The sequence below is a fragment of the Gavia stellata genome, chromosome 18 (assembly GCF_030936135.1).
Source record: "Gavia stellata isolate bGavSte3 chromosome 18, bGavSte3.hap2, whole genome shotgun sequence".
Classification (NCBI taxonomy): Eukaryota; Metazoa; Chordata; class Aves; order Gaviiformes; family Gaviidae; genus Gavia; species Gavia stellata.
Window position 1 is genome coordinate 4,816,733 of NC_082611.1, and position 27,536 is coordinate 4,844,268.

At 57.2% G+C, this 27,536-nt stretch overlaps 1 protein-coding gene across 1 annotated transcript; it reads left to right on the forward strand.

The window, feature by feature from the left end:
- The first annotated feature begins 3,802 nt into the window (after positions 1 to 3,802).
- MMD2 (monocyte to macrophage differentiation associated 2) lies at positions 3,803 to 19,078 on the forward strand. Its single transcript, XM_059826587.1, has 7 exons — positions 3,803 to 3,849; positions 16,327 to 16,408; positions 17,095 to 17,255; positions 17,352 to 17,426; positions 17,715 to 17,816; positions 18,427 to 18,496; positions 18,875 to 19,078. Exons 1-7 carry the CDS (start codon positions 3,803 to 3,805, stop codon positions 19,076 to 19,078), a joined length of 741 nt encoding a protein of 246 aa, XP_059682570.1.
- Positions 19,079 to 27,536: the final 8,458 nt, after the last annotated feature.

The window sequence follows — 27,536 nt, forward strand, 5'->3', positions numbered from 1 at the left end:
GGCGGGGGGGAACGCCTCCTAGCAGGCAGCGCACCTCAGCCCCGGCGGCCCCGGCCCCCGCCGCGCACCCGCGGCCTCCTCATCCCCGCCAGCCCCTTGTTTACGCTGCGGGCGGCGGAGCGGCCCCGCGCCTGCGCCGCCCCGCCCCCGCCGCCCGCCCTCCTCCCGGCCACCGTACTGCCGCCGCGCATGCGCCCGCCCCGCGGGGCGGGAGGAGCCGCGCACGCGCCCGGGCGGTGGCGCCGAACTTGGTTGGGAGAAAGGGCGGGGCAGCGGCGTTCTGAAGCTGAGCAGGGTCCGCCGGGGTCGGCGGCTGGATGGGAGACGCATATCCCGGGCGGAGGTCCCCAGCTCAGCCGCGGCCCCGCTGTCCCCAGCTCTGACCGCGGCCGCCACCCTACTGCCGCGGGTCCCTACAGGGTCGAACCCTGCGCGGTCCCCGCCCGCCGGCGCCTCTGCAGTTCTGCCTCGTACCGCGGGAGGTCCCCAGGGCTCCGCAGATGGGACGGCGGGCGGCGGCGGGCTCTGCCCCTGGGCACAGCCTGTGCGGGGGAGCTCACAACTGAGTGCAGTGGCCTTGTCGTGGTCGGGGTGCATCGGGCTTTGGGGGTCCCCAGCTGGTAGGACAGCCAGGCGTGGGGAGGAGACAATTTCAGGGCAAGGGGAGTCACGGGCTGCCAGATCCAGGGAGCAGTTTGTCAGGAGATATGTACATTGCATCAAAAAAAAGGGAACCATACTAGGAACGTCTGGAAACTGGATCGAAATCAAGGGCTTGGTCCTGAAAAGAGTTCATCTCGGGGAAAAGGGGAGCGCAGGGTGCTGGGGTTGGTGCCTCTGGGGCCAGCCCGTCCGGGAGGGCTCGTGACTGATGCACGTGCAGCGGCGGGGAGCGATGGAGCCACCTCCTTCACCAGCCCAGCGGCCCCCCCATGTGTAAGGGACCCTCTGGGCTCCCCCATGTTTAACCACCCTCCAGCGCTGGCAAGGAGACTCCTGCAAATGGCTCGAACCCAGCCAGCCCTGCCCCGGCACCCTTGCCCTGCGCCCACCCTGCCAGGCCCACAGCCACCCCCCAGCCAGTGCTGCCCCCCCCCCTGCGCCCCACGCGCGCCTCTGCTACGGCTGCTGCCGACCCGTCCGTGCGTCCCGTAACTCCTTCTACCCATGCAAAGTTTCTTCTCCTTGGGAGACGGCAGATTTTAATCTCAAATTGTCTCTTTTCTTACCCGCTGGCTCCAGCAGCTTAATGCGCAGGGAAACCTCCCTCCCTGGGGAAACGTGATTACAGCGGGTGCTGCCAGGAGAGCCCAACGCCACCGTCGTAGCACCCAAAGGCGCAGACGCTCACACTGGTCACAGCCAGAATCCTGCTGGGACCTGTCACTGGGAGCAGGGGACAGCGCACAGAGATGTCTCCAGCTATGGGACTCCTGCAGGGTTTGGGAACTTGCGTATTTTGGGGAGGAAGAAGCCCTGGGCTTCATGACGCATTCCTTCTCTAAAGGAAAACTCTGCAAGACCCCCCCGGTTTTGCTGACATTACAAAAATGTCACTGCATTCAGGGGACCTCTGAATCTTGGCAACTCTCCTTAATGTCCTCACAATTATTCAGATCTTTGCAGGAAGGTGGGGAGAGCACCGGGGATGGAGGAGGAACGAAAAGCGAGGACGGGAGGGGAGCTGCCACGTGGGGAGGGGACATGTACAGCAGGGTATGGGGGGTGTGAGCACGGGCATCTCCGCATCCCACCATCAAGCAGCTCCTGGCTGCCTGCGATTCTCCGGCTGCGGGGTTTGGAGGCAGTGCTGGGGCTGGAGCCATTCCTCAGCACGATGCGTGAGGCTTTGGTTGCCATAACAACTGGATTCAGGCTTCAAAAATAGTAACTTATTTTTCATTCAATTTGCCTTTTGCCCTCTGAGACAGATCTATTTCGGGACTGATGGTTCACTTCAGGTGTCCCTCGCCAGCACCCCCGGCTGCGGGCTGGGGGCTTCGGGGATGGGGGTTATTTTGTTAAACACGGTTTATTGCCTTTTTCTCTCCCTCCACTGTTCAGGCCCAGAGAAAGGTAAAGCAGGGCGCAGGCACCGTGAAATAGCCTTTGCCAAAGCCTCGTCATCTAGAAGGCTGGGGAAGGAACTTGAGAAAAATCTTCCCGGCTAAGTGGCAGAGCGTGGGAGAGGTTTTCGGAGATGATCTCACTCTGCATCTCAGCGTGGACCTGCTGCTCTCAGCCAGGGCTTGGCTGTCCCAGATACGCTGGGAAGGTCCTACCAAAGATGGGGCTTATTTTGTTCCCCCCACACCTCCTGGATCCCACTGCCACCAGCCTGGTCCCCCATGGCATCTTCCATCCATGCTGTGAAACGTGCAGGAAGCCTGACCCCACTGCTGGCTCCCGGCATCGGGGTACTGGGGTGCTTCTTGTGTGCGTTGAGGACACCCCGCAATGCAGTGTGCACCTGGAACATCACCCCTTTTGCATTCCCTGGGGGGATGAGCCACTTCTGGAAGGAGATGCAGAGGGTGCCAGGATTAATTTGTGCCTTGAATTAAGGGACCCTTTAATTTTTGTCTGTTTTGGCTTCTGGGAGATGCGCATGTGTCATTTCCCGTGGAAATGGCCATATGAGCATAACCCTTCGTGTCGAGGTGTCCTTGGCTGTTCCACCTTCCTTCCATCAACAGCATCAGCAAGGAGAGGTTGTACTGGGGAGACTAGGGCTCTCCTCCTCCAGCTGCTGCCGACCTTACATCACCTTTCTTGTCCCTTAGCTGCTGGCCTGAAGGCGCCTGCAGCCTCTGGCACAGGGTGGGCATGGATGATGCCCATCTGCCTGCAGACAAGCCCCCATCGCCCTTTACAGCCCCTCTCTGAGCTGCCCAGCCTCAGATGTATGTAGGGATCTCACCTCCTGCGAGAGCCTCCCCGGGTGATGTAGAGGATGGAGGGGTGAAGGCTTAGGATGGAGATGGAGTGAGGATCCTGGGATCTCCAGTCCTTGCCTTGCTGTCGTGCTGCTTCCTCCCCCTTCTCCCGAGCGGGGAGGGATGGTGGGATGCTGGTGGGAGTCGTGTCCCCCCCCCACGGGCACCCCGCAGTGATGGGGCCGGGGCAGAGGCGCCCACCCCTGCCGGGGCCCCTGGAAAATAATGGAAAAAAATCATCAAAATCAAATAAATACAAGCAAAGCCAAACAAAGCAGCTCCCTGGGGGGCCGGGGCGGGCTGGCCCTGCCCTGGGGCGGGCAGGGACATCTCGGTGCCCCTCCCGGCGGACCCGGCCGTGGCAGCGTGGCCGGGGGAGGGGGCAGCTGCCTGCATCGCTCCCTCCCCCCCCCGCGATGCTTTAATCACATTTTCAATTCAAATCTGCTGCTATTTGATCCTCCGGGGGTGGCGGCGGGGGGGAATATTTTTAGCTGTGCTTAAAGCTGCCGGGGCGGCTAAGGGAGATCGTGCAGGTTGCTGTGGCCGGGCGGAGTTGGACGGGATCCCCCCCCCCCCCCCCCGTTTTTTCTTCCTCCTCCTCCTCTTCGCACATCTGAGGGCGGCAGCGGGGCTGGCTCCCCCCTCCCGGAGGTCGCCTTTGTTTTCCCCGTGTCGCTCTCCCGAGCAGCCCGGGGGGGCGGGAGGGGGCCGGGACCGGGCTGGGCTGGACCGGCCGCCCCTTCTCCTCCCCGCCCCGCCGGAGCCCGCGGAGTTGGTGCGGTTCCCCCGGGCGGCACTTTCCCCCCTCCCCGGCCCGGGGCTGAGCAGCCGCCGCCCCCCGGCACCCCCATGGCAGCGCCGCGATGTTGGTGTCCCGGGTCCCGGATTTCCAGAAGACGCGCTACGCCAGGTAACGCCGTCGGTGCGGCGGTCCCCGACCCCCGGGTGCTCGCGGAGCCCCAGGACAGCCCCAGCCCGGCTCCGGCGGGGATGGAGCCCGAAGGGACCTTCAGAAGCTGCTGAGTGTCCCAAAGGCCAGGGCAGGTGCGGGCTGGGCTTCTGGGAGAAGGCTACCTGCCTTTCTGCATCCCTAAGGGATTCTTGAGCATCCTCGGGAGCCCTCGCTGCCTTCCGCTGGGTCCAACTTCCCCGTGGTCCTCCCACTGCCGGGGGACCCCCCCCACCGCTGGCTGCAAACCCTCCGTGGAGGGACCAATGTTGCCCGGGGTCCCACAGCACCCAGGTGAAGCCCCCTCAGCCTGGACCCGGGGGCTCTGCAGGGCTCCCATGAGATGCACTGTGGTGGAGCCTTTCCCCCCGCCTCCGTGAAATACCCAGGGAGGTTTTCCAGCAGTAGCAGGGACTTGTTTCAGCGGCTCAGGTGTGATAGGAAACCTCATGGCATCACCTGCGTAGAGGGAAACCCGAGGACCGCTGAGCGTGGGTCAGAGGGCACTCAGCCACGCACGCTGCTGCGGGATCAGATGCGGCCTTTAGCAGGGAGCTGGTGGGTGACGTGGGGACAGTGGCCACCCACAGCCTGCCAGCTCGCCGAGGAGTCATATCGAACAGCGCTGGGCAGTGCATGGCAGGATAGGGCTCAAGGGGTGCTGAGTTTTGTGCCGAGGACATGCTTTGTCCCCAGCTCTCTATGAATGTGGTGGGGATGATTTCATGGCTGCGGAGGTTCCTGGGGGCACTCAGCTCTGCAGCTGCCGCTGCCAGAGGTCCTGTTAGAGACAGATACCAGAGAAAAACTTGTCTGGAAAGAAGTGGTGATGGTGTTTCTTGCCTGCTCCAGACAGGAACATCCCTGAGGGATGTTTGCCTGGGCAGGGTAAGAGCAGGAGACCTCCTTCCCACCCCCTCAAGACACCAACTCCTCTCCTTCCAGGTGTCCCACAAGGAAAATCCATGCTTGCACCTCCAAAACCTGCGTGAAACATGGGCACCTGCTCCAAGACCATTTTGATGGTCTAGCTGCCTCCTGATAACCTTTGCCTGGGGGAGATGCAGGAGGTACTCAGCAGGTCTGTACAATGCATCTGGTACAGAACTCCTTGTGAAGACAGGGAATTCAAAACTTTTTTTCCCAGCTGGCATGCAGAGGACAGGGCCGGGGGAGATGGAGCTAAGCAAAGCTCTGTACCCCGAGAGCAGGAGGAAAACCGTACCTTTGCCCCATGGCAGCGGTGCAGAGGCTCTTTGGGAGTTGGGCAGCAGAACAGGGCCTGCCCCCCCCACCTCAATTCCCACCAGCAGAATCCATCTGCCAACACGTTGCTTGATTTATCCAAAATCAGTGTGCTCAAACCTCATCATGGTCCTTTCTGGAGACAGCTTGTTAAATAGGGATAGGGTGTTAGAGAGTGCCTTGCAGGGATAAAGCCTGCATGTGGAGCAGGGGCTATGGGGCATGGGAAGGGTCAGGTCTGCAGGGCACCCTCCACTTCTCGCTGGGTGCCAGGGGCTGGATGGGGAGCAGGAGAAGATAGGTGCTCCCTTGACTTTCACCCCAAGACATACCAAGGCGGTTGCTGGCATGTGGTGCTAACCCAGAGCTTCCTGCATGGCCGCAGAGATCCTCTTAGCCTAGTACTTAAAAATAACAGTTGGCTGATCCCCGTCCCCCCCGCACACCAGCTCTCCTCTCTGCAGAAATGCTCTGCTGTGGCATATCCCAAAAGAAACCCTTAAAGCTGCTCCTTCTTTTATGCCGGGATGCTCTGTCGGCTTCCCTGGGCTGCAAGTAACAAGGACCAGGCACTGCAATGGGGACTGGGGTGAGCCATGGGGCTCACAGTGACATGTGCCCTTCAAGGCATCAGAAGCATCTTGTGACATCTTTTCAGAGCATGAGAAACTCTTGCTTGTGGCCTTCCTTGGAAAAGAAAATAGAAGAAAGTTTCCTTTGTGGTGGAAAAGCCTGGAACAGCTTCATTTTTAATGTTGTTTTATCTAATTTTGAGCGAGGACCAAGAAAGGAGGAACTTGGCCATCAATACACCCACCAAAAGGAATAAATAAAATACAGCGTGGTGATGAAAGACCTGTTGTGTGAAAGCTGCAGCAAAGGCACCAGGCTTTGAACAAAGAGATGAAAGGCAGCAATCAATGTGGGAGCATTTTGTGAGCTGCCAGGAGAAAACTCAGGGCTGGAGGGACACCGGGGCATCCCCGAATCTCTCCTGGCTGGGCTTCGGAGATGGAGCATCACCGCTGGGGTGGAGGGGAAGAAAACAAGCGGAGGAAGCTGTCACCATGGTGGGAACAGGGATGCACAGCAATGCTGCTTGAGCAGGTTGTGGTTATAAATGAGGCTGTCAGTGGTTTCTGCTCTGCTGCGGGGTCCAGGAGGCTCTTCCATTGTCTGCCACCATGGGGAAAGGGAGTTAAAAAGTGCCACTGCTGCAAGGCTTTCCCTGTCACTCACAGCCTGCACCGTGGCAAGTGATATCCACCTCCCGCCTGACAGGTCAAACTCAGCCACGACGCTGGCAGCAGCGTGCAGTTATGGGGTACAAAGAGATGTGATTCCTCCTGCTTTATCCAACCACCAGAAAGTTATTCCCCCACTCTCCCTCCACCCTTTTCCTCTCAGCTCACCAAAATGGTGCTGGTTTTCCCCCAGAACAACAGATCGGTGCAAGTCGCATCATCAGTTAAACTCATCGGCCAGGTTACACCGAGCCGGTAACAGATCCCTCCCCTCTGCCTCACCCCTGGCTTTGACCCACTTCTTATTCTGGACTCAGACAAGGTCTGGTGCCTCCTGCCCACATAGCTGCCGTGGGGCTGCAGCCCAGCCCCAATATCCCTGCAGGGACACAAAATGCTTCCCAGACTTCGGCCGTCCAGAGCCGTAATTGAAAGGAAACAGAAGTAAGTGGGGAGCTGCTGTATCTGGCTGCCTTCAGCAGCTCCGGAGCAGCCGGTGGAGAGGAGTTTGCTGGGAGCTGCAGGCTGCGCAGGGCACTGAATCATCCCAATTAACTGATAGTGGTTCACGATTTGATTTGTTCATGTAAAAAGCTCTAAATCTTATTGTGTTTGCTTGTCTTGCCCTGTGCAGAGTAACAAAGAGGAGCAGCCAGGAAAACCCACATTAATTTCTCAGCCCAGAAGAAGCAGGAGGTTAGGGAGAGCAGGGGCCTCTGTAGGTGCACGGTCCAGGTTTGTCCTCATCTGTTTGATGTCCGCAATGCAGACCCTGCCACCTCCTCACTGGCATGAGGGGATGGAGATCTGAAGTCTACACTTGCTCAAAAGCAAATCCTCCGAGTTTGGGGAAAGGCAGCTGGGAAGACCTTCCCTGTTGCTCCCTGCACCTGTAATTACTGAGCAAGGAGACATTCACCAACCCCTCCTCCAGCATCTCCAGGCAGGAGAGGGAGAAGAGAACCAGCAGGAATAGGAGGGAGAGAAAATGTTGGGGTGCTCAGACCCCAAACACAAGAATAGCAATGCCAGGCTGACAGCCTGAGCAGAGCTACTGCATTGGGAATATCTGGTCCCTGTTTGCTTTGCGATGAGAGCACAAGCAGCCCTCACCTGCTCCCACACACGGCGAGATGCTTTCCAAGAGCTCTGCTTCCCCCACAGCCCATGTGGGATGAAGCAGTGAGAAGGTAAATGCTTTCAGCATTGATATCACAGCTTGAAGCTGCTTGAGAGGCAGGGGCTCCTCACCCTGCAAGCACCATCCCCAGCAAGACCTGCCCCCAGCTGAGCACATCCCCTTGCTGCAAAAGGCACTGCTCCAAGAGATAGGGAGGCCCCTAAAATACCAAGGGAAAACCAGGATCACCTGATGTCACTGACTAATTCCATATTGATTGCTCTGTGGGGCCAGGTTAACTCAGATACCCTCTTAAGATAGCATCAGTAGGATTCATCTCATTAGGTTTAGGTGCCCAGGGTGCAGTTATCATTGGAGCCAGGTATTTGGAAGGGAATAAGTACTTGGAGCATCATTTGCCATGGGGTATTCCCTCAAGCTGCCCCTTTCCCTCCTCTGGGAGGGTTGGGGGACCCAGCAGGACAGGCTGTGGTGGGGATCACCACACTGGAGATGTGCAGCAGTGGGCAAGCCAAGCCCTGTGCTTTTGGGGGAAGGACCGTCTCTTGGCTGCCTGGGAAATAGATGCACAATGGTCTTTTCCTTCCTTCAGCCGGTGTTGGATATCAGCCTGATGTGATTCTTTGGCACAGCTCGCTATGGCCAGCTTCACAAGGTAGCAGCCAACACAACACATGGGAAATTCAAGCCACTGCCCAGCGCGGCAGGTCAGTGAATGCAAGAAACAGGGCCCTGTCAGGACTGCCCCCAGGCTCGCCTTCCCCTCTCTCCTCCCTTCCCACACCCCCAGCTCCACACCAAGACAAAGCAATGCAAACCAACTACAACTCCTGCGGAAAGGAAGGGAAAAGAGTGCAACTGTTATTTGAGTTCATTGCTCTCGGGGGCTGCTCGGCTGCAGCAGGAGGTTGGTTGGGTACCCAGAGAGATGCCTCAAGGGAATGGATGCTCAGAGCAGGAGCTGAGCAAGGCAGAGGAGACACAACCAAACACACACACTCAGGACTCCCTTTGGGGTTCTCCGGGTGAAATTGAACCTCAACATTGTCATGCAGTGAAAATCCAAAGTCCAATGGGCTCGATGTGATACACCACAAAGCATCACATTCCTGGTGTTTGGTTCAGTTGCCAGTTAGTTGAGCTGAGCAGTGCTGACCTTCAGGAAAGTTTGGATCCAAGTCTGTGATCCTGTTCAAATTCATAGTCCAGTCTGGCTGCTGCTGAGGAAAGGATTTTATGCAGAGAGAGATCAGCAGGTCAGGGGCAAGGAGTTACCTCCTCTGCTGTGCTCAGCAGCACTGGCTGGTACCACAGCATTAGACACAGCCCTGCTCTCTGTTGCAAATACCACTAATTGAAATCCTAGTATCTGCTTGCGTGGCTGGGGAAATGCATGATTCTCCTTCTGTGCATTCTTTGTCCAGAGGCATTTGCTGAATTTACAGATACCATTTGTACTTCAGTAGCATCCAGGAATCCCAATGAGAGCCAGGCTCCGTCTCTCAGGGGATGCTATGGGGAGACCTTATGGACCTGAGAAACTGTGACCTGCTCACGTACATCACAGTTGAAGCTGGGTCTCCAAAGAGCTAGTGGCAGCTGGGGTTAGAGACCGGGAAGGCTCCAGCCCCCAAACTGCCCAAATCCTCTGCCAGCAGACAGAGAGGCAGGTGGGCTGCGCTCACTCCTGCCCACCTTGGGCTGTTGCAGAGTTTAACCCAGCAGAGCCAGCTCAGGACTCAGCCCGCTGACTTCTGTGCTCAGAGCAATGCAGGCAAGGCAGCAAGGAACATGCACAATGACTCTCCAAACAAGCAAACAGTGAATAATAGAATTTTCAGTTCTGGAAACAGTCCTCCTAACAGTCACAAAACACCTGGGACATCAGAGTCATCTTGTGACTAATCAGCTGTTGTCAGAGGTCTCATGAGTACCAAATGAAACAAGAAGTCCCAGCTCAAAGTAATTTGGGAAACACTCACCAATCCCATCTGTTGTGAACAAACAAACAGCTCTGCTGTAGTTGCAGGGTCATGAATTACCTTGGAAGAGTTGGAGATACCATCTAAATAAAGAGCAGAAAGCCTGCCAGAGAGAAAAATAAGTATCCCTGCACAGAGGATGGGAATACAGGCAGCTATGACCCTGCTGGCAATTACCTGCTGAGTTTCTACCCACCAGCCAATCCTTGCTAGATATTTGTGGGCTCTCATGGGTGCAGAAATGGTCTATGCCTGCATCCAGCCTGGCTTGGAGCCTCCTGTGCTTGTCTCTGCTAGGATGAGGAGCAAGGAACAGGAATCAGGTACACCCTTGGTGTGGTTCCTGGTACGTTCAGGAAAACAGCAGCATACTCCCTGCCTCCAGCCTCAGCCCCTTGTGTACCCACTGCTGTGGCAGCAGGATGTGCTGGGGGGTGTCTTTCCTGTCCCTTCATGGGGGGACACCTCACCTGCAGTTCAGAGCCAGGTACAGCACAGAGTCTCTGTCTGGGAGCATCTCTAAGTTGGCAAGCAGACTGGTTCAGCATTTCTCATGGCATGCAGGCTATATAGTGCCAGGGGGTGGTCTACAGCCAGCCCAGGGTGTTTCCAGATGTCAGAGTGCTGGAAACAAGCAAAACTGGGATGCAGTAATCAGAGATGATGAATGACTACTCAATCTGCAGCCCGTTTTGACTTGCTTTGTAGAAGTAAGGCTTGCACCAGGGGCTTCTGGGCAGATAAGTCCAGAAATCTAGCGATCCGCTAATTTACCCGTAACAAAGGTGGAGAAACACTGGTTTAGATCAAAAACCTTTCATTTTCTGCTCCCTACCCAAGCTGCCAGCTCTTTGCACGATGCCAAAAAGCAGTACAAGAGAAAACACTGCACTGCCTTGCTCCATCAGTCCTCCTGCCCCTTCTCACGCGGGATGGGCTGGAGTCAAAGGAGTAGCCCACAAAGCAGGCTTGTCCTGGCTGCCCCTTCTCCCCTGGCCCAGGGAGCCGACCTGCAAGCTTACAGCATGCACAGCTCAGCTTTCCAAACCAGGAGGCACCATATGTTTGCGTAGGAGCATGCAAGCACCAAGAAGCAGGCATGGAAATAGAGGTTTCGGCTCTTAACAGGGTGCCACACAACCATGCACATGCCTGCGTGGGTGGCTCTGCAGATGGCAATGCTGGGCAGCATCAGCCTGAGCCTTTACATTTTTGCTTCCCAGTGGCAAACACTCCTGTGTCAATGAGTAGGAAGGAAAAGCAGGATTTCTCAAGTGCTCCTGTCTGGATAAAGCAGCTTTGTGGTACTGCTGAGCACTGGGGACTCTGCACCAGGAGCTCCTTTCTCTGGGAGAGAAAGGAGGGCTGATGAGCCTTTCCCATGTCACCGAGTTGCAGAATTGATGTCCTGGACATGGGGGGGGGACAGGGCTGAGCACATCCCTGTGGGTCCTGCTCTGTCTCCTGCATCCTGGGACCATGTCCCATAAGTGAGCGGTGCTCAGGGCTGTGCACCACACCATCACACACAGCTCCCTAGGACTGAGCTAGTTACAAGCCACAGAGGAGCTCACAGGGATGAAGCTTCTTAGCAGGGACTGCAGCTGGAGCATTGCCAGATCATGGGGCAGAAGCAGAGAACACACCAAGCCCCAGCTTACAGGGATGCTGCTGCAGCAGCTCACACGTGAGCACAAGCCTGAGGACCAAGCCCTGGCATCTGCACTGGGTGTGCAGCCTCTGGGCTCATTAGAGCAAATCCAGACCATGCAACTGAAGCGGAGCCTGGGGCCAGTCTGCCCTGCAGGGACACATCTGCTCCATCACTGTCACTTCAGGCATCACCACACTTGCTCTACCACAGGACAACCCAAAGGGCCCCAGCAGAACTTACCACCACTGCTGGCCAGCATCCAGCAAAGGCTTTCTCCATCCTTCTTCTCTGATGAGATACCACCATCATCAGGATACAATTCTCCTCTGTTACTCCACAAGCAGTTGTGACACCCAGTCAGAAGGAGAAATCCCCTCAATTTGCAGTCAAATCCCCAAGAGCTGCCCAGCAGGGAACACAGCCTAGAAATACCCTGGCTCCCTGCACAGGAGGGTAAGCACACAGCAAACCACCATCCCACCTCTAAAGACACTAAGCTAGCTCTTGAGCAAGCCCCGGCCCTTTTATAAGCCATTTGCAGGTGAAACCCATAGAGATCAGCTGGTCTGGGGAGATTCACATCACCTGGGAGCAACCTTGGACACGCTGGCTGCTCCTTTGTCCCTGCGGCACCCAGCCCACAGTGCAACACACAGCTCCGGCATTTAGTGCTTCACGGGTTGTGAAAGGGATGTGTTGGCTCTTCAAGTGTCACGGCCATGGCCACAGCCTCAGCAATGTGCAGGGGGAGCCCAGCTCCTCAATGCATAGATGCACAGCCACGTGTCATGTATATAGCCTGATTTATAGCAGGGTTGGGGGGGTCAGGTGTTGGACCAGCTCTTCCAAGGGCAGGGATGAGCTCACATGTCCCCACCCGTACCTTAGTGGTGATTTTACACCCTCTTCGCATTATCCTTCCACCAGCTCGCCTAAAGGATGTCAAAATTATTATCCTCACTTGGAGAGGGGGAAAGGGGGGTGAGAGGGAAATCAAGTGACATGGCAGAGGCCAGCCAGAGACTCAGTGTCAAAGGCAGGACTAAACCCCATCTCTCCTGAATCACAGCCTGGCCTGGGTCTCCGTTAGGGCTGTTCCCTCCCTGTGTGTGTAGGGGACAGCTTTCCTGCAAAGTGCCCCATGGCTCTGCCCGTGTGAGTTTGTGGTGCCCATGGAGTGGCTGATGCAGTTTGTCTTGGTGCCCCCAGAAGAGCGCAGATGCTCAAATGCACACACATGAGCCATCCCGAGGAATAATTTAATTTAATCCCCTTTTCACCTTCTTCTCTTCCACCCCGGCAAAGCAAGAGCCAGGCAGATCTGCATGATTTTTGAGGTCAGAACTTTGTTCTTGGATAAAAGTCTTTGAGAAACTCAAAAAACCCCACCCCAAAGCCACAAAAAAAAACAGAGTGGGAGAAAGAGAAGGAGAAAGGAACAAGCCTGGGAAGCCGGCTCTGCACTTTGCCCCGGCTGCCTGGGACAAGGGGCTCTTTGTTTCCCCGGCCAGAGCCTTCTGCACTGGCTCTTTTCAGTCTCCCTCCCTGGGAAAGGGGCCAGGGGGAAGCAGGCACAAGCAGGGCAGGCAAAAACCCTGGGGCTGCAGTGAATAACCCCTGCTTGGACCCCCACCAGGCCTCCCATCTTCATATAGCCAGTCCGTATAGTGTCTGCCAGAAATAGTACTAGGAGAAAAAGGTGCCTGGGAGCCCCTCAGGTCTCTGCTTCCCATGCACCGTCCCTAGAAAATGAACATGCTTGTGTTCCTGCCATGCGGGAGGTTTTAAACTTTTCTTGGACTTCGCAATCCTAAAGCACCTGCTAAAATGCATTGAAGCACCCAGCCGGTGTGTAATCACCTGCCCGCGGCTTCCTGGGGCGGCTGTGTCGAGCGAGCCACATCACTGCGGCTTTGCTGGGTCCCTGGGCGGGTGGCAACATAGGCTGGAGGCTGCTGGGGACAAGGCGCTGTCGCCTCCTCCCACCCCAGGGACACTGCCAGCGTGTCCCCAAGCGTACGGATGCAATGACACGGAGCTGGCGATGATTGTGGATTCAGGGACTTGCTTGCAGGTATCAGATCTAAGTTTGTGGCAGTGTTTCCCTTCTTATTATTATTTTCTTGCATTGAAAAACCCCGGAGCTCTGCCTGGCTGCCAGCAATTCCCCTTCTCCTGACACCAGCCGCACAGAGCCGGAGCTGGGAAACACGCAGCAGCCACCCCTGGGGCTCTCGGTTTTCACCAGCTCTAACGTGAGTCGCAGGTGCCCTCCCAGAGCGTGTCTGTCTGTCTGTCCGGGCTGGAGCTCAGGTTTGAGACCGGTGTTGCACACTGGTACGGCAACTTTCTGCAGGCTGGGAGTGATGCTGGGCTCCCCGCGCCCTGCCCTGCACCCATGCCAGCGTGCACAGGGATGACACGAGCTGGATGGATGCTTGGCATCCCGGGATGGTCTGGGAGGTAGATAAAGTCCCAGGAGAGAAGAGAAAGTGAGGAAATGTCCTCCGCACCCCTGGGGAGCAAGGTGCTGCAGGGCAGCCGGGGACTCATCCTGCCCTGCCAGGAGATGTGCAAACACAGGCTGCTCCCATGCTTGTTTGCACAGCTCTGCTCCAGAGCACAGAAGGCAATGAAAATGTGCCCACCTAGCCCCAAAACGCGATGGTGGTGGCTCCGGGAGGGCCCGGCTGTACCCAGGCTGGCTCAGCACTTTGCAGCCAGGTCCCACATCTGCAATGCTCCGTTTCCCATCCTTCACAGGATGATGCTTATTAAGAAGTGGGACAGGAAAATGAGAATGATCTCTTCCTGGGTCAAAAAACGATCCTCCTCAAGGCTATTTCTCCCTCCGGGAAAAGCAGGCGTTTGCAGTGTGCTGCACCAACGTGCCTTTGGGCTTCAGGGACATACACACAGCCTCTCCATCCCTGTACCAGAGTTAGGGAGGGTATTTGCACCCCAGGGATCCCTTCCCAAAGGGTCCGGGCACCCCTTGGCCCTGGGGGAGGCGGCTGTGGGAACCACCCCGCCGCTGCTCCCCGTTACAGCTCTGAACAGCAACTGCCAGAAGGGAGGGGAGGTGGTGCGGGGCTTTATTAAAATAAATAAACTCAAGGAAAAGGCCTCAAACATGTTTCCTCAGCAACCGCGACGTCACGCGGGATGTCTGGCCTTCCCCCCCGGCTTCTTATTATTAAAAGGGAAAAGAAAGGGAAGCAGAAAGCGAAGGGGAGCTGGGGACAGTCTCCTGGCAACGCTGGGGACAGTAATGTCCTCCTGCCAGGGGGACATGGCTCTAGGGCGGGGAGCCCGTCCAGCCCCCGTGGCCGGAGTGGTGGGACGCAGAGGGCATCCCTGGTGTCCCCTGGGATGGAGGTGACAGCATGCCAGGCACCACCACGTCCCCAGGGATGCCCGGCTGCTTCCCAGCCACAGCAGCCTTGCTAAGCCCTGATTTACCCAGCACAGGTCCTCGGTTTGCAGAGTGGTGGGAGCTTAATCCCCTCTGTTTCCCCCTCTTAATTCAAGACATTTTTTGGTGATGATGACCACGCATCTTCCTGCAGTGCCAGGGTCTGGCAGCAGGCAGGGCAGGGGCTGGGGACAGGGTCCCCGCGTGGGCTGTCACTGCCGCCTGCCGCGGAGCGCCTCGCACGCCCGGGTCCGCTGTGGCCACGCTCCCCCCCGCCCCAAACTCTTGTTATTTGAGCTATTTAATCCATCCTGGCTCACTTTTAACAGACAGCAGTGAGCGGCTCAGGCGGTGGGGCTGAGCAGGCAGGAGATGGCGGAGGAGTCCGCGCAGGTGTGGGTGGCTTGGGGACGGGAAAAGGGGACTTGTACTGCCTTCCCCAGTGCCCTCGACTGAGGGGTCACCCTGCGCCCAGCGGCAAGGCGCTGCCAACCCCTCGCCGCCTCGCCAGGCGCAGCTCAGCTGTGAAAAACGGTGCAGATGGTGCCGGAGCTGAGAGCAAATGGGGTCAGAAAGCAACTAGCCCAGGTCCTGCAGGGCAGCCCTGCCAGCGCCCGCTCAGCTTGGCCTTCCTGACCTGAGCCGCAGCAGAAAAGGTCTTTAAACCCCTGATTACCAGGAGCAGCCAGGGAAGGATCACTCTCTATTTGACCATTTCTTATTCCCTTTCTCTAAGCCTCTATGCTGGCCCCTGCCAGAAAAGGATGCTGAGCAAGGCAGCACTTTGCTCCGACATGTTATCATGGACGCACATTTATTTACCTCTTAATACAGCGTTATGTACCTAGCAACGGACTAGCCAAGCCCGACACTATTTTTTATCGCTGTATGTTGATCCGACAAGGGAAATCGATACATTCCTCCAAACACCAAGAGCAAGCTGATACCTCAGATTAAGAGAAACAGAAATAAAGACACAGGTTTCCACGGGAGCGCAGTGGCGTTTCCCTCTGCAGCAATCTGTGCTGGGACGTGCAGCCCCCACGGGTAGGAGGTAGATGCAGGAAGTGGTACCCAGAAACCGAAGGCATCGCGGCGATACCCTTGTTGGAGCGGGGCACGCTGCTGTGACATGAGGGTGTCACCGCCAGATGGGTCATGGACCCGCAGCCACGTGCCCTCTTCTCCGCTGCCAGGTCTGTGCTAGTCCATTTTCTCTGGGGCAGATGGGCTGTAACCAGATCGTGTCGTTACATGGTGTCTCAGTTTTTCCACCTGTGAAATGAAGATGGTGAGAGGTGCTAGTGTCACAGGAGCTGGCAGCTGGACACGCCACTGACTGTCACCTGTGCCCCATTCTGGGACAGGTCGGGAGATGCTCCAGACCTTATCGATCCATCCTTGCAGCAGCTTCCCCTGCATCCTTCCCACCGCTGCCCTGTTTGCCCTCTCATGCCCGCTTCAGCAGGCAGTGCTGGCTCTTGCCCTCTGCTCTCCAAGTGATGGCAGCTGCGGGCAAATGCTTCAGCCTGAGCCATAGCTGAGCAAGACCTGGGGTCCTGGCATTTGGGGCCAGCCAGATGGACAAGCCGTGCCCAGTGCTGGGGTCACTTCTGCAGGGCAGCTGGAGCAAAGCTGAGCTGAGGTGGGGCTCCAGGCTGGGGGGCTGGTGGGTGTCCCTGTGCAGACCCCTCCAAAAAGGCTTTCCCCCAAACCCCGTCCCCTGAGCGTGTTTCTCTCCCTCCTTCTCGCTGCAGGTTCATGAATCACCGTGTCCCGTCCAACTGCAGGTACCAGCCGACGGAGTACGAGCATGCGGCAAACTGTGCCACCCACGCGGTGAGTCCCTGCCCCATCCCGGGGCAAGGGAGGACAGTGCTCAGCTCTCCAGGGATCCCCTGAGGAACCTCAAGAAACACCTAAAAATGTCTGTGTTCAGCCCTGGAGCAGCTCCCGAGGGTCTCAGGGCTGTGATGAGGCAGATATGCCCCAGGTGCTCCCAGGGAGCAGGGATGCTCTCCCTCCTTCTGCCCTGGGAAGCTGGTGTGCATCTCCCTCGCTCTCACCCACCATGGCCCCGTGTCCCCAGAGAAGCTGGCCGTGGGCTTAGTGGAGCAGGAGTATTTTGCAAAGCTCCCTGAAAATGGAGTGTTTTTCGCAGCAGGAATGGTGACAGGCACCCCATGGGGCTGCTGCCTATGCAGCGGCAGGAGCAAGTGCTCCCCACATCAGGGTTTCCCTCGGGAGCTGGCGTCTCCCACTCTGAGCCCTAGGAGATGACTCAGAGGTATCCATCCTCCTTGTGCCTTCCTCCTCCTCCCTACCTCCACCTGGAGAAGCTATTTTGGAGCTGTACCACGCAGGGGGAGGCCCTGCCTGGCCGCTGCGGATGGCCAGCCTGCCCCTTATGGGCGGTAGCTTTGACCAAAAGCAAAAGAATCACCTCAAAGGAGAAGCAGAGCCTGTATTGTAGCTGCTCAACGGAAACGCAGAGAGCCAACAATAGGTTTCCTTCTCCCTTCCAGTTCTGGATCCTGCCCAGCATCCTCGGCAGCTCCATTCTCTACATCCTCTCTGATGACCAGTGGGAAACTATCTCAGCCTGGATCTATGGCTTTGGCTTGTCCAGCCTTTTCATCGTCTCCACCATCTTCCACACCATCTCCTGGAAGAAGAGGCATCTCAGGTACCAGCCCTGATTGCTCAGGGCTCGGGAAGGGGAGGAGGGTCCAGAGGCCCCCCGTGCTGCAGGCTGTGACCCGTCTGTCTGTCCATCCCGCAGGACGGTGGAGCACTGCTTGCATATGTTCGACAGGATGGTGATCTACTTCTTCATCGCGGCGTCGTACGCTCCCTGGTGAGTTGCCGGTGGGTGGGGGCCATCGCTTGGCCCCACTGGAGGGGTGAAAATCAGCTCGGCTCCAACAAATAGGGTTTCACTCTCTGGCTTTGGCTCTGCTCGAGGCTGTACCCTACCCTTTTTCACAAAACCTTTCTATCCTATAGATTTCAATCCCTTTAAGTTGAAGTTACAAATTGGAACAGCCGTGGGGGTGAGGGCAGTATTTCCCTGGCACCTCGCTGCCCGCAGCCCGGACCGGGGTGCTGCCCTGGACCCACCTCATCGCAGACCTGGATCTTGCAGGCTGAACCTGCGGGAGTTGGGTCCCTGGGCCTCCCACATGCGCTGGATCATCTGGATCATGGCATCTATCGGGACTGTCTATGTTTTCTTCTTCCATGAGCGGTGAGTGCCTTTACCTGGCCCCGTGTTGGTGGGTATCACAGAGCCCAGCTCAGCTCTGCCAGCCCCTCTTAGTGCCCCAGTGGCAGTCAAGCTGCAGGGGAGAGAAAGAAGGATGAAGATAGACAGACAGACAGACAGATAGATAGGTAGGTAGGTAGGTACAGGGTCCCTGGGCAGCCTCCTGGTCAACTGGCAGTGGAGAGCCTCCTTGGACCATGTTCTTCCCCATCTGCACCCTGGTGTTAGGAGCTTTGGTGGCAGGGATGTGGGAGGAGGGATGTGAGAGCCAGGAGGTGGGAGCAGGGATGTGCTGCCATGACTTTCTTCTTCCACGTGGTGGCACCAAACAGAAAGCAAAAGGCCCCAGATGCCTCCCCGAAGCCCCAGGAGCCTGGCCCTGAGCTGGCAGCTCCCATCCAGGGTGGGGGTCCACCACCCCTGGAGCAGCGTGCCAGACCCACCGCGGTGGTGTGGCTCACACATGAGGACATGGGACCTGCTGTGATGGCACCTCCACCCCTTTTCCTATAACACGGCAGTGGACGTTACAAGCGTAAAGCTCGACGCTCCATCTGTACCTGCCTCCAAGCAGCTTCTCTGTCGGTCGCAGGTACAAGCTGGTGGAGCTGGTGTGCTACGTTATCATGGGCTTCTTCCCTGCCTTGGTCATTCTCTCCATGGTAAGCCACTGCTGGGAAGCACGCGGGCTCAGCACTAGGGATAAATCCCAGCGGGGCCGGTTTGTCTCCGGTGGGTTGGCGCGGTCCAGGCTGCGTGATGGATAAAGCCATCCCCAAACACAACGTGGCCCAGCTCAGTTTTGCAAGTCCATCTCCAGTGGACCTCCTGCCCGGGCTCCGTTGAGTTGAAATCCTCCCAGCAAAGCCGGGCTACTGGGCTCCGCTGCCTTGCTGGAGGGGAAAGTGTAGCAGAAGGCAGAGCGAGGGTCCTGCCTGCACCCCGCAGCTGGGGCCATGCTTCTGCTCTTGATGGAGCAGTGGGGAAAGGGCAGGCATGCCGTGGCTGCCGCTGAGCCCTGCCTCCCTGCTTGCTCCCAGCCCAACAGGGATGGCCTCCCGGAGCTGGTGGCCGGTGGACTCTTCTACTGCCTGGGCATGGTCTTCTTCAAAAGCGACGGCCGCATCCCCTTCGCCCATGCCATCTGGCACCTCTTCGTGGCCATTGGAGCTGGCATCCACTACTACGCCATTTGGAGGTACCTCTACCGGCCCGGCATACTGGAGGCTAAAACGTCCCGGTAGACGCCTTAAAGACGTAGTTTGCGCCAACCGGCGCATAGGGGCATGGAGAGGAGCGGGGAGGCAGCCTGCACTGTGGGCTTGCCCCAAACCACCCACTTGCCCCGCGGGCAGCAGCCGCCGGTGCCCATTCTGCCAGGACAGGAGAGCCTGGAGGTTGATTTTAAACAGATTTTTCTTTTTTTAACCTTGGGAACTGTTTATTTTTTTAGGCAAAGGTTTCGTAACATGGTGACCAACCAACAGGCTGTGGGCGATAGGGAACGACTGCTCACCAGGGGCTCGGGGGGGGCCTCGCTCACCCGCCTGGCCCCGAGTGTCCCACGGGAGCGGGGACCTTGGCCCCGCATGTCCCTGGCTAGTGACGCCCTGGGTTTGGCTACGAGCCCTTAGTGTGGGCCGCCCAGGGGACTGGAGGAGTCGGGATGGGGAAAGAGACCTGGCCTCTGCCCCCGGGACGCCTGGGTGTGCAGCTGCCCCATCCGGGGTGGGGAGCGTGTTGGCACCCCCACACCACCCGGCTCAGCTCCTAAATGGTCCTAAGTCATGTCAGCATTAACTGCCCCCTCCCAAGTTCTTTATGGGAAGGTCTAGAGTCAACAAAGCCTTACATGGGATTGAAACTTGAATCTCTTCCAGGGCTCCCCGGAGCCCCTGAGCACTGGAAAGCCCTTTCTCCAAGCCAGTATTAAGTGCACAACTCGGTACGTCCCCCCTAGACAGGCCCTCGGAGCCCCCATGGACATTTTCTCCCTGGGGCGCCTTGTTTTCCTCTCTGGCCCCGGAGCCAGCGGCAGCCCCAAAGCACAGCCCCGCTCCCAGGCTCTGCCGCGCGTGCCTTCGGCAGGGAGCAGCGGGGGAATCCGGCTCCTGGCATCCACCAGCCCATCCGCATCAGGGGATTTTCTTTCTCCTCGAGGGAGGGAAGTGAACCTCCTTGGACTGGGATCATGGGGCTGCCTGCCTTTTCTGGTCCCATTTTGATGATGAGCCTCTTGCTCAGTATCAGATTTAAATCCACTTTTGGGAGAAATTCCGACATTCTGGGGAATGCCACAGGGAAGGGATGCACGCACATGATGCTCAGAGGTGAGCTGTGATGGGGCGGTCCTAGTGATGCTCAGTTTTTAAATCCCTCACCACGGCTACACAGTGCTCTCCAAGGCAGGATAATGGGATACGGACCGTGTGCCCAGCCATCAGGAGTAGCCCTGATACTGATGGAATGGGAAAACCACACCTGGGCCTGCTCCCCAAACACACCGGCAGAGCTGCTGGAGCCGGGAGGTTGTGGTGCGTGCTGGGGTCTGTGCCGGGAGCCGGCTGGCAGAGCAGCGCTGCTCTCAGTCCTGCCTGCACCTTCCCTGGGAGCCCCCGAAGGCATCGATTTCCCATCATCTCTCTTTGGCTTTCTGATTAATCGCAACTGCAGCAGTCTCAATGCAACGTGGCAAGTGAAGGAGATTTACGGCCACCGTCCCGCATCTCCTGTTTCTCTGGCGGCGTTCCGAGGAGCCGAGCTCTTGGCTCTGCCCCACCTCGCACAGAGCTTAGGGTCCCCCAACCTGCAGTGCCCCGGGGCTGGATCTCCAAGGCTGTGCCATTTTGCAGCAAATTACCAAAGAGAAAGCATCCACTCTTCCCCTCCTGATGTGGTGGCTGTGGTCACCAGGTCAGCAAAAACCTCGGTGCGTTTCCACTTCCATAGGCAGAGGGTTCCTATAAGGAGACCCGGATGCTGTGTCCGGCACCCTAGCCCAGCACAGTGTGGCTGGGGACTTTCTGCCCGGGGCACCCCAAAGCAGCCTTCGGGCTGGGATGCCTCTTGGGGTGACGGGTGGTCTTAGAGACAGGGGGTGAATGACCCAGTGTGAGCCCAGTCTCTGCTGCTGCCTCTCCCAGTCCCCCAGGTCGCAGCCCTTGCTCCATCACCTACTGCAGACAGAGGTGAGGAGAAGGATGAGCTGTGAGTAAGCAGCAGTTAGTGGAAGAGGTTTGGGGTTGGAATAGTGGGATATGGGATCCCAGAGCGGGAGCTGCCATTTTTTCTGTCTGGCAAGTCATTACCCTTCTCCGTGCCTCAGTTTCCCCATCTGTAAAATGGGGGGGTGAAGACACCGACCTACCTCACAGGGCTCATGTGAGGACCCCGTGAAGCACTTGGAGGATGGTCAGTGCTTTAAAAACATGCTTTTCAATTTTCACGGAGTCTGGGGGACCTGATTCCCAGAGCCACCGTGGGGCATGGTGACAACTGTGGCTCAGCGTGCCCGGGTCTCCTCCCCCTCCGTCACTAAATCCCGCTGGAGAACCACTGTGGGGACAGACCATGCACAGCAGCAGCCCCAGCTGTCGGGGAAAACATCCCCTGGCAGGGGCTGAGGGTGCCCAGGGACCACCATTGCATTTTGTCTGTGGGCTTCATCCCAAGGGATTTATGGCAGAAGCCGTTTCGCCATTGGGGTCTTTCAGCCCTAACTCCATCCTGGGAGCTCCTGAGGCACAGGGAGGTGCCAGAAGGACCTTTCTGAGGCCAATTCATCTCAGTCTCCTGCTGAAAACCCAGGGCATGGCAGATGCCTGGGCAGGAATGGGTGGCCAGGCTCTGTTGGGGACATCGCCACCCTGCCTTGAGCCCGGATTTGCCAAGTGGGCTTCTCCGTAATTGCGAAGTCGCCCCTCTTCTCTTCCTTCCTAAATCCTTCCCTTGAAAGCAGGGTGGGAGGCATGGAGCACGTTATCGGATTGTCCTCCTATTTTATACTGATTTTAAACGACTAGTAACATTCAGGGTGTCTGAGGATGAGGGTTCAAGGGATCTTTTTAGCATCTCGTGTTTTTCACCGTCCATTCTTGTTCGATCAGTATTTTATATTTAACACAGTATTGGGTCAAATGAAAAAGAAATGTAAGGAAGATAATGCTAGTGAATATTGTTTCCTGTGGAGTAGGATTGAAATAAAAACTCAAGATACCTCACTATTGCCTGCTTGTTAAATCAAAATGAATTTCCCTGCAGCATCTGGAAATAAATCCATTTTCTATCTGACTTGCCCTGCATGGCATCGCTCCCCAGTGAGGAGAGGAGCCACTCAACCAGCTGCAGCGAGGTCCCGCTCACGGCGATGGAGTGCTGAGCACCAACTCACCTCGGTGCATTGATGGCATTGCCATCTGCTGGCTCAGCTTGCCGGGGGGCCAACGCTGCTTTGCCCTTCACACCAGCTGCAAGGGGAAATTCAGGAGGTTGGGGATGGGTTGAGCTCCAAGCTGCAGAGTTTCCTAGAAAAAAAAAAAAAAACCTGGTGAGTTTGCTGACGGCAGCCCTATGCTCGGTGGTGCCGGCTGAAGGGTTTGCCAGCATCTCACCGAAGTGGTTTCAGTGTAAAGCCCTGCACGCCTGTTCTGGCCCTGTCATTTCCCCTCCTGCGGTGGCTGAGTCTGCGGTTGGCATGTGTCCAGCCCCGGGGCTGCCACTACAGGGGGAGGAAGGATGCCAGGTCCAGGGAGAAGGAAAAGCTGTGGCAGAGCGGGCAGAGGGTAAGCACTGCTTGCTGCGGACCCCAGAGGGGAAAACCCCCCACCATCACCCACTGGCTCCCACCAGCCTCTCCCACGGGCACTGGCTCTGCTTGGAAAGGGAGAATTTGCCCCCATCCAGGGAGCCTGCCGGCTGGTGCTGCCTGCCCCGGGCTCTGCTCGTCCACTGGCTGCCCTCTCGCTCGCACCTTCCCTCGTAATTACGCCGGGGCTGGATCCCCCACAGGCTGCGACACTCAGCAGCTTTCCCGGAGAGCCGGGGAGGGTTCCCTGCTTCCAGGGACAGCTGAACTCATCCCAAAACCTGACCCACAACTTCCACCTCGCCCATAATTTCTTTGCTGCTGGCGATGGGGCTGGACTGGGAGGCCTCCTGGCTTCGCCTTGCTTTTACGGTGTCATTCCCAGAGGTGCCTGGGTGGCAGACCCACCTTTCCACCCACAGTGTAACCCCTGCACCATCGGGCAGAGAAACACGCATTTAACCAAAAGGAGAATTTTTAACCGAGGGAGGCAGAGCATCAGCGACCGCCACGTCTCAAGCAACACCCTGGTGCAGTCGTGATCCATCCCTTCCTGATTTCAACCACCAGCCCGTGCGCAGCCACAGCAGCCTCCAGGTCGAGTTTGGAACTTGTTTGATAAAACCTGTTTAGCCAAAGCCAGCAGCTGCCCGCGCAGCCCCGCCTGTCTCGCTCCCTGGCACTTTTAACCGGGCACCGTGCCCAGGCGCCGGCGGGGAGAGCCGGGCATCGTCACGGCCGCGGCGTGGCCGTTTATAACGCCCGGCCGGAAAGCTGCAGCCCTTCCACCCGCGCCCGCTCCACGCGTGGCACGTCCCGGGGTGCTCGGCGCTGCGCGGCGCGGCGGGCAGTGGCGGCGGGCGGCCGCGGGGGGGCGCCGCAGTGCCGCTCCGCTCCGCCGCGCTCCGCCCCGGCGGCGGGACGCGCCGCGCAGCCCCGGCGGCTCCGGGCGCTGCAGCCGCCGGGGGCCGCGCCGAGGCTGCCCCGCCGAGCCCCGCACGGTGAGTACCGCGGGCGGGGGGCGCGCACCGCGGGGGATGGCGCGGACGGACCCTGCCCGTGGTACCCCTTTTTGGGGGGGGGGGGTGATGGGGGCGGCAGATCCCCGCTGTAGCATCCCCGAGACGCCCCCGCCACCCCCTCCGCGCTGACCCCCCGCAGCCGGGAGCCTCTCCCCGGGATGGGGCCAGCATGTTCCCCCGCCGGCTCGCACGGAAGCGTTGGTTTCTCGTCCCCTCGGAAAGTGGAGGCGGGAGGAAAGCGGCGGCGAGTGTTGGGGCTTGTCCGGTTGCCGTTGGAGACCCGACCTGCCCCGCTGCCTGCCGAACCGCACCGGGCAGCGGGCAGGCAAGGAGGGCTGTGCTGGGGAGACGCAGCACCTTGGGGTCCTTGACCCACTGCACACCCCTTGAGGTCCTTCTCCCCATTGCACACCCCTTGGGATCCTTCTCCCCATTGCACACCCCTTGGGATCTTTCTGCCCATTGCACACCCCTTGGGATCCTTCTCCCCATTGCACACCCCTTGGGATCTTTTCTGCCCATTGCACACCCCTTGGGATCCTTCTTCCCCATTGCACACCCCTTGGGATCCTTCTCCCCATTGCACACCCCTTGGGATCCTTTCTGCCCATTGCACACCCCTTGGGATCCTTCTCCCCATTGCACACCCCTTGGGATCTTTTCTGCCCATTGCACACCCCTTGGGATCCTTTCTCCCCATTGCACACCCCTTGGGATCTTTTCTGCCCATTGCACACCCCTTGGGATCCTTTCTCCCCATTGCACACCCTTTGGGATTCTTCTCCCCATTCCATGCCCCTTGGGATCCTTGACCCATTGCACACCCCTTGGGATCCTTTCTGCCCATTGCACACCCCTTGGGATCCTTCTCCCCATTGCACACCCCTTGGGATCCTTCTCCCCATTGCACACCCCTTGAGATCCTTTCTGCCCATTGCACACCCCTTGGGATCCTTGACCCATTGCACACCCTTTGGGATTCTTCTCCCCATTCCATGCCCCTTGGGATCCTTGACCCATTGCACACCCCTTGGGATCCTTTCTGCCCATTGCACACCCCTTGGGATCCTTCTCCCCATTGCACACCCCTTGGGATCCTTTCTCCCCATTGCACACCCCTTGGGATCTTTTCTGCCCATTGCACACCCCTTGGGATCCTTGACCCATTGCACACCCTTTGGGATTCTTCTCCCCATTCCATGCCCCTTGGGATCCTTGTCCCCTTGCACACCCCTTGGGATCCCACTGCTGTCCCACACACACTATTTCACCTGCATTCAGCTGCTTGTGACTGTCGTGGCATCCCAGGCCTTGGCGGGGAGGTGCCGGGATGGTCTGTGTCCCGTGAGGCTGGAGCAGTTTCATGCTGAGTTGTAACTTCAGCAGAGAAAACTCAGGGGAGTTTGCTGCTTGCTTGGGATGTGCTTATTTTCAGCGCTCTCCAGGATCGGTTAATTATCGCTGGAAAAAAATTATTGCTAAGATCTTATAATTAGGCAGCCTACCGAGACTCTGCTGCTCAGAAGGCAGCAGAAAGCAAATGCTCTTTGTAAAAGATTTCTTGCATGTGTGTGTGAATAGAGCTGCCCAGGCAGAGGGCTGGCATTTGTACCTGCGCATTACCGGAGAGCTGATGCACGTTGGCGGCTCAAAAGACCCTGTAAAATAACGAAAAAAAAAAAGGCAAGGAAAGAAAACCTGCTAAAAGGACTCCTGTTGTCCTTGCAGAACCGAGTCCCAAATCATTATAATCTGTGGAGCTATAGCTGCCTTTAGGACAAACCGTTAGTTCATCTTTGCAGGATCCGGACTGCCTTTATATTGTTTGAACAGTCCCTGGGCCGTGGGGTCCAGGGCACTACGGCAGAGTGCCTGCTGCTAATAATAACGTGGTAAGGAGTTTACCTGCTCTGATCCGGCTAAAGACGGCACGGAGGCTGGCATTGACATTATCAGCCTCCGATCTGTCCCTAGATTAGACGCATAAAACTCACACAAGAAAAGGCCGGGCTCTGAAGCGGAGACTTGATCCAGAATGGAAGGGAGTGGGGGCTCTGATTCAGAACGGAGGGGTTTGGGCTTTGCCCCAGCAGCCTCGGCTGTAGGGACGGGATCTGCAGAGGCGCGGGATTTGGAGCCAAGGAGCGCACGTCAGAGCCGCCGCGTCCAGGGTGTTCTCATTTCCTTTGCTCTCCGAGTTATAATTTGTTCCACATTGCAGTGCCGGGGCGGCCTCTCCCTCCGCTCGCAGCATCCAGGCTGCAGTCGGTGCCATTAGACCGAGGTTGTGACTCGAGTGGTTTCTGTCCAAAAAAAAAAAAAAGAAAGAAAGGAAAAAAGAAGGGGAAATTTCTCAAACACAGATCTGGGGAAACAGCTTTTTTCGTTGCCGTTCTGGGACGGCTACAGCTGAAATCTCACCGCCCATCTGTGCAGAGCTGCGTCTGCGCCAGGACGAGCCCCGGGGAAATTCCGGAAGATTAAAAAGTGTTTTAATAGTGTTGCTGCTCTTCCCAAAAGGGAGTAAGATGACCTGGTAGCTACAGGTTGATTGGCTTGATAGCATCACCCCGGGGAGAAGAGGGAGAAACCTGGCTCAGGCTTTAATTGATTAAAGACTTCAGCACCAGGAATAAATTCCTGCCATCCAACGTGGCTACATGGAAAATAACTCCTGGCAAGTAGAAATGATTTCAATCTCCAACGCAAGAGGTGACTCTCTGGCTGCAATATACTTTTGCGAAGCATTTGAGTTATGCGAGGTGATATTCTTGTAAAAATCTGCACTCTCCAGTATTAAAAAAGTCAGTCCAGTCCAGTATTTAGAGCTGACATTAGACAGTGTCAAGAGAGCCAGTATTAAATAAACCTGATCCATTTCAAAGGCAGTTATCAGAGGAGATTATCACTGCTGGGCACTGCTAGCATGCCCTCAGTGTTTCAGTGCTTTTATCACTAATCTGGAAGGAGATAGAAATGATTTCTGGAAAAACCGGGGGCTGACCCAGAGCAGCACAGTGTTAATAGTTTGCACAAATCCGGATGGTAAACTGGGCAAGCGAAAGGCATCCTAGCTGGAGCAGAATGGAAAATGGAAATCTTCTTGCACCCAAAAATAATAACCGGAGTTGTACGTGTTTTCCTGTCCCTAACCTGGATGATAAATTGACCACGCACCGTTTTCGGCAGGAGCTGCTCGCAGATGCTGGGAGAGGCAGCGCGGGGGCTCCCCGGCTCCCTCCTCCAGCAGCAGCTGCCTGGGGGGCGGCTGTGTGTCCGTCCCCATTTCTATGCTGGGGAATTGAAAATTTTCAGGGTAATGGGAAATTTTGCTCTGGAAAAAATAGCAGTTATTTGCATTTTTGGTTAGGGGCTATCAAAACCGAATTTGGGCTGATGACAGCCAAACCCAGTCTCTCCATCTCGGCGGCGGCGATGTGGGAACTGAGGGCAAGGGACCGAGGGGCAGCAGAAAATGTCTTACAGCGAGAGACGAGGTGGCTATCCAGTTAGTCTACTCATAAATCAAATCAAAGAGGAATGAGGGGGGCTTGGTTAAAGCATCTAAATACTCTTGCAGAGGAGAAAATACATGGTAGCCAAAAGCTCGTTAATTGAGCAGAGAAAAGCATGACAAGAATCAATGCCTGGCAGCCGAAGGCAGACACATTGGAAATAAGGCATAAATATTTAACTGGCGGGAGCGATTAATCATTGGAAGAAACGGTGAGCAGCAGAGGTGGGTTCAGCATCTCTTTGCCTTTCGCATCACGACCCGTCGCCTTGCAGAAAGTTTCTCCCATGGCCCCAGCGCTGGGCCGGCAAGAGGGGCTGGATCGAACCCGCACCGAGGCCCCGATTAGGTGATTTAATTAG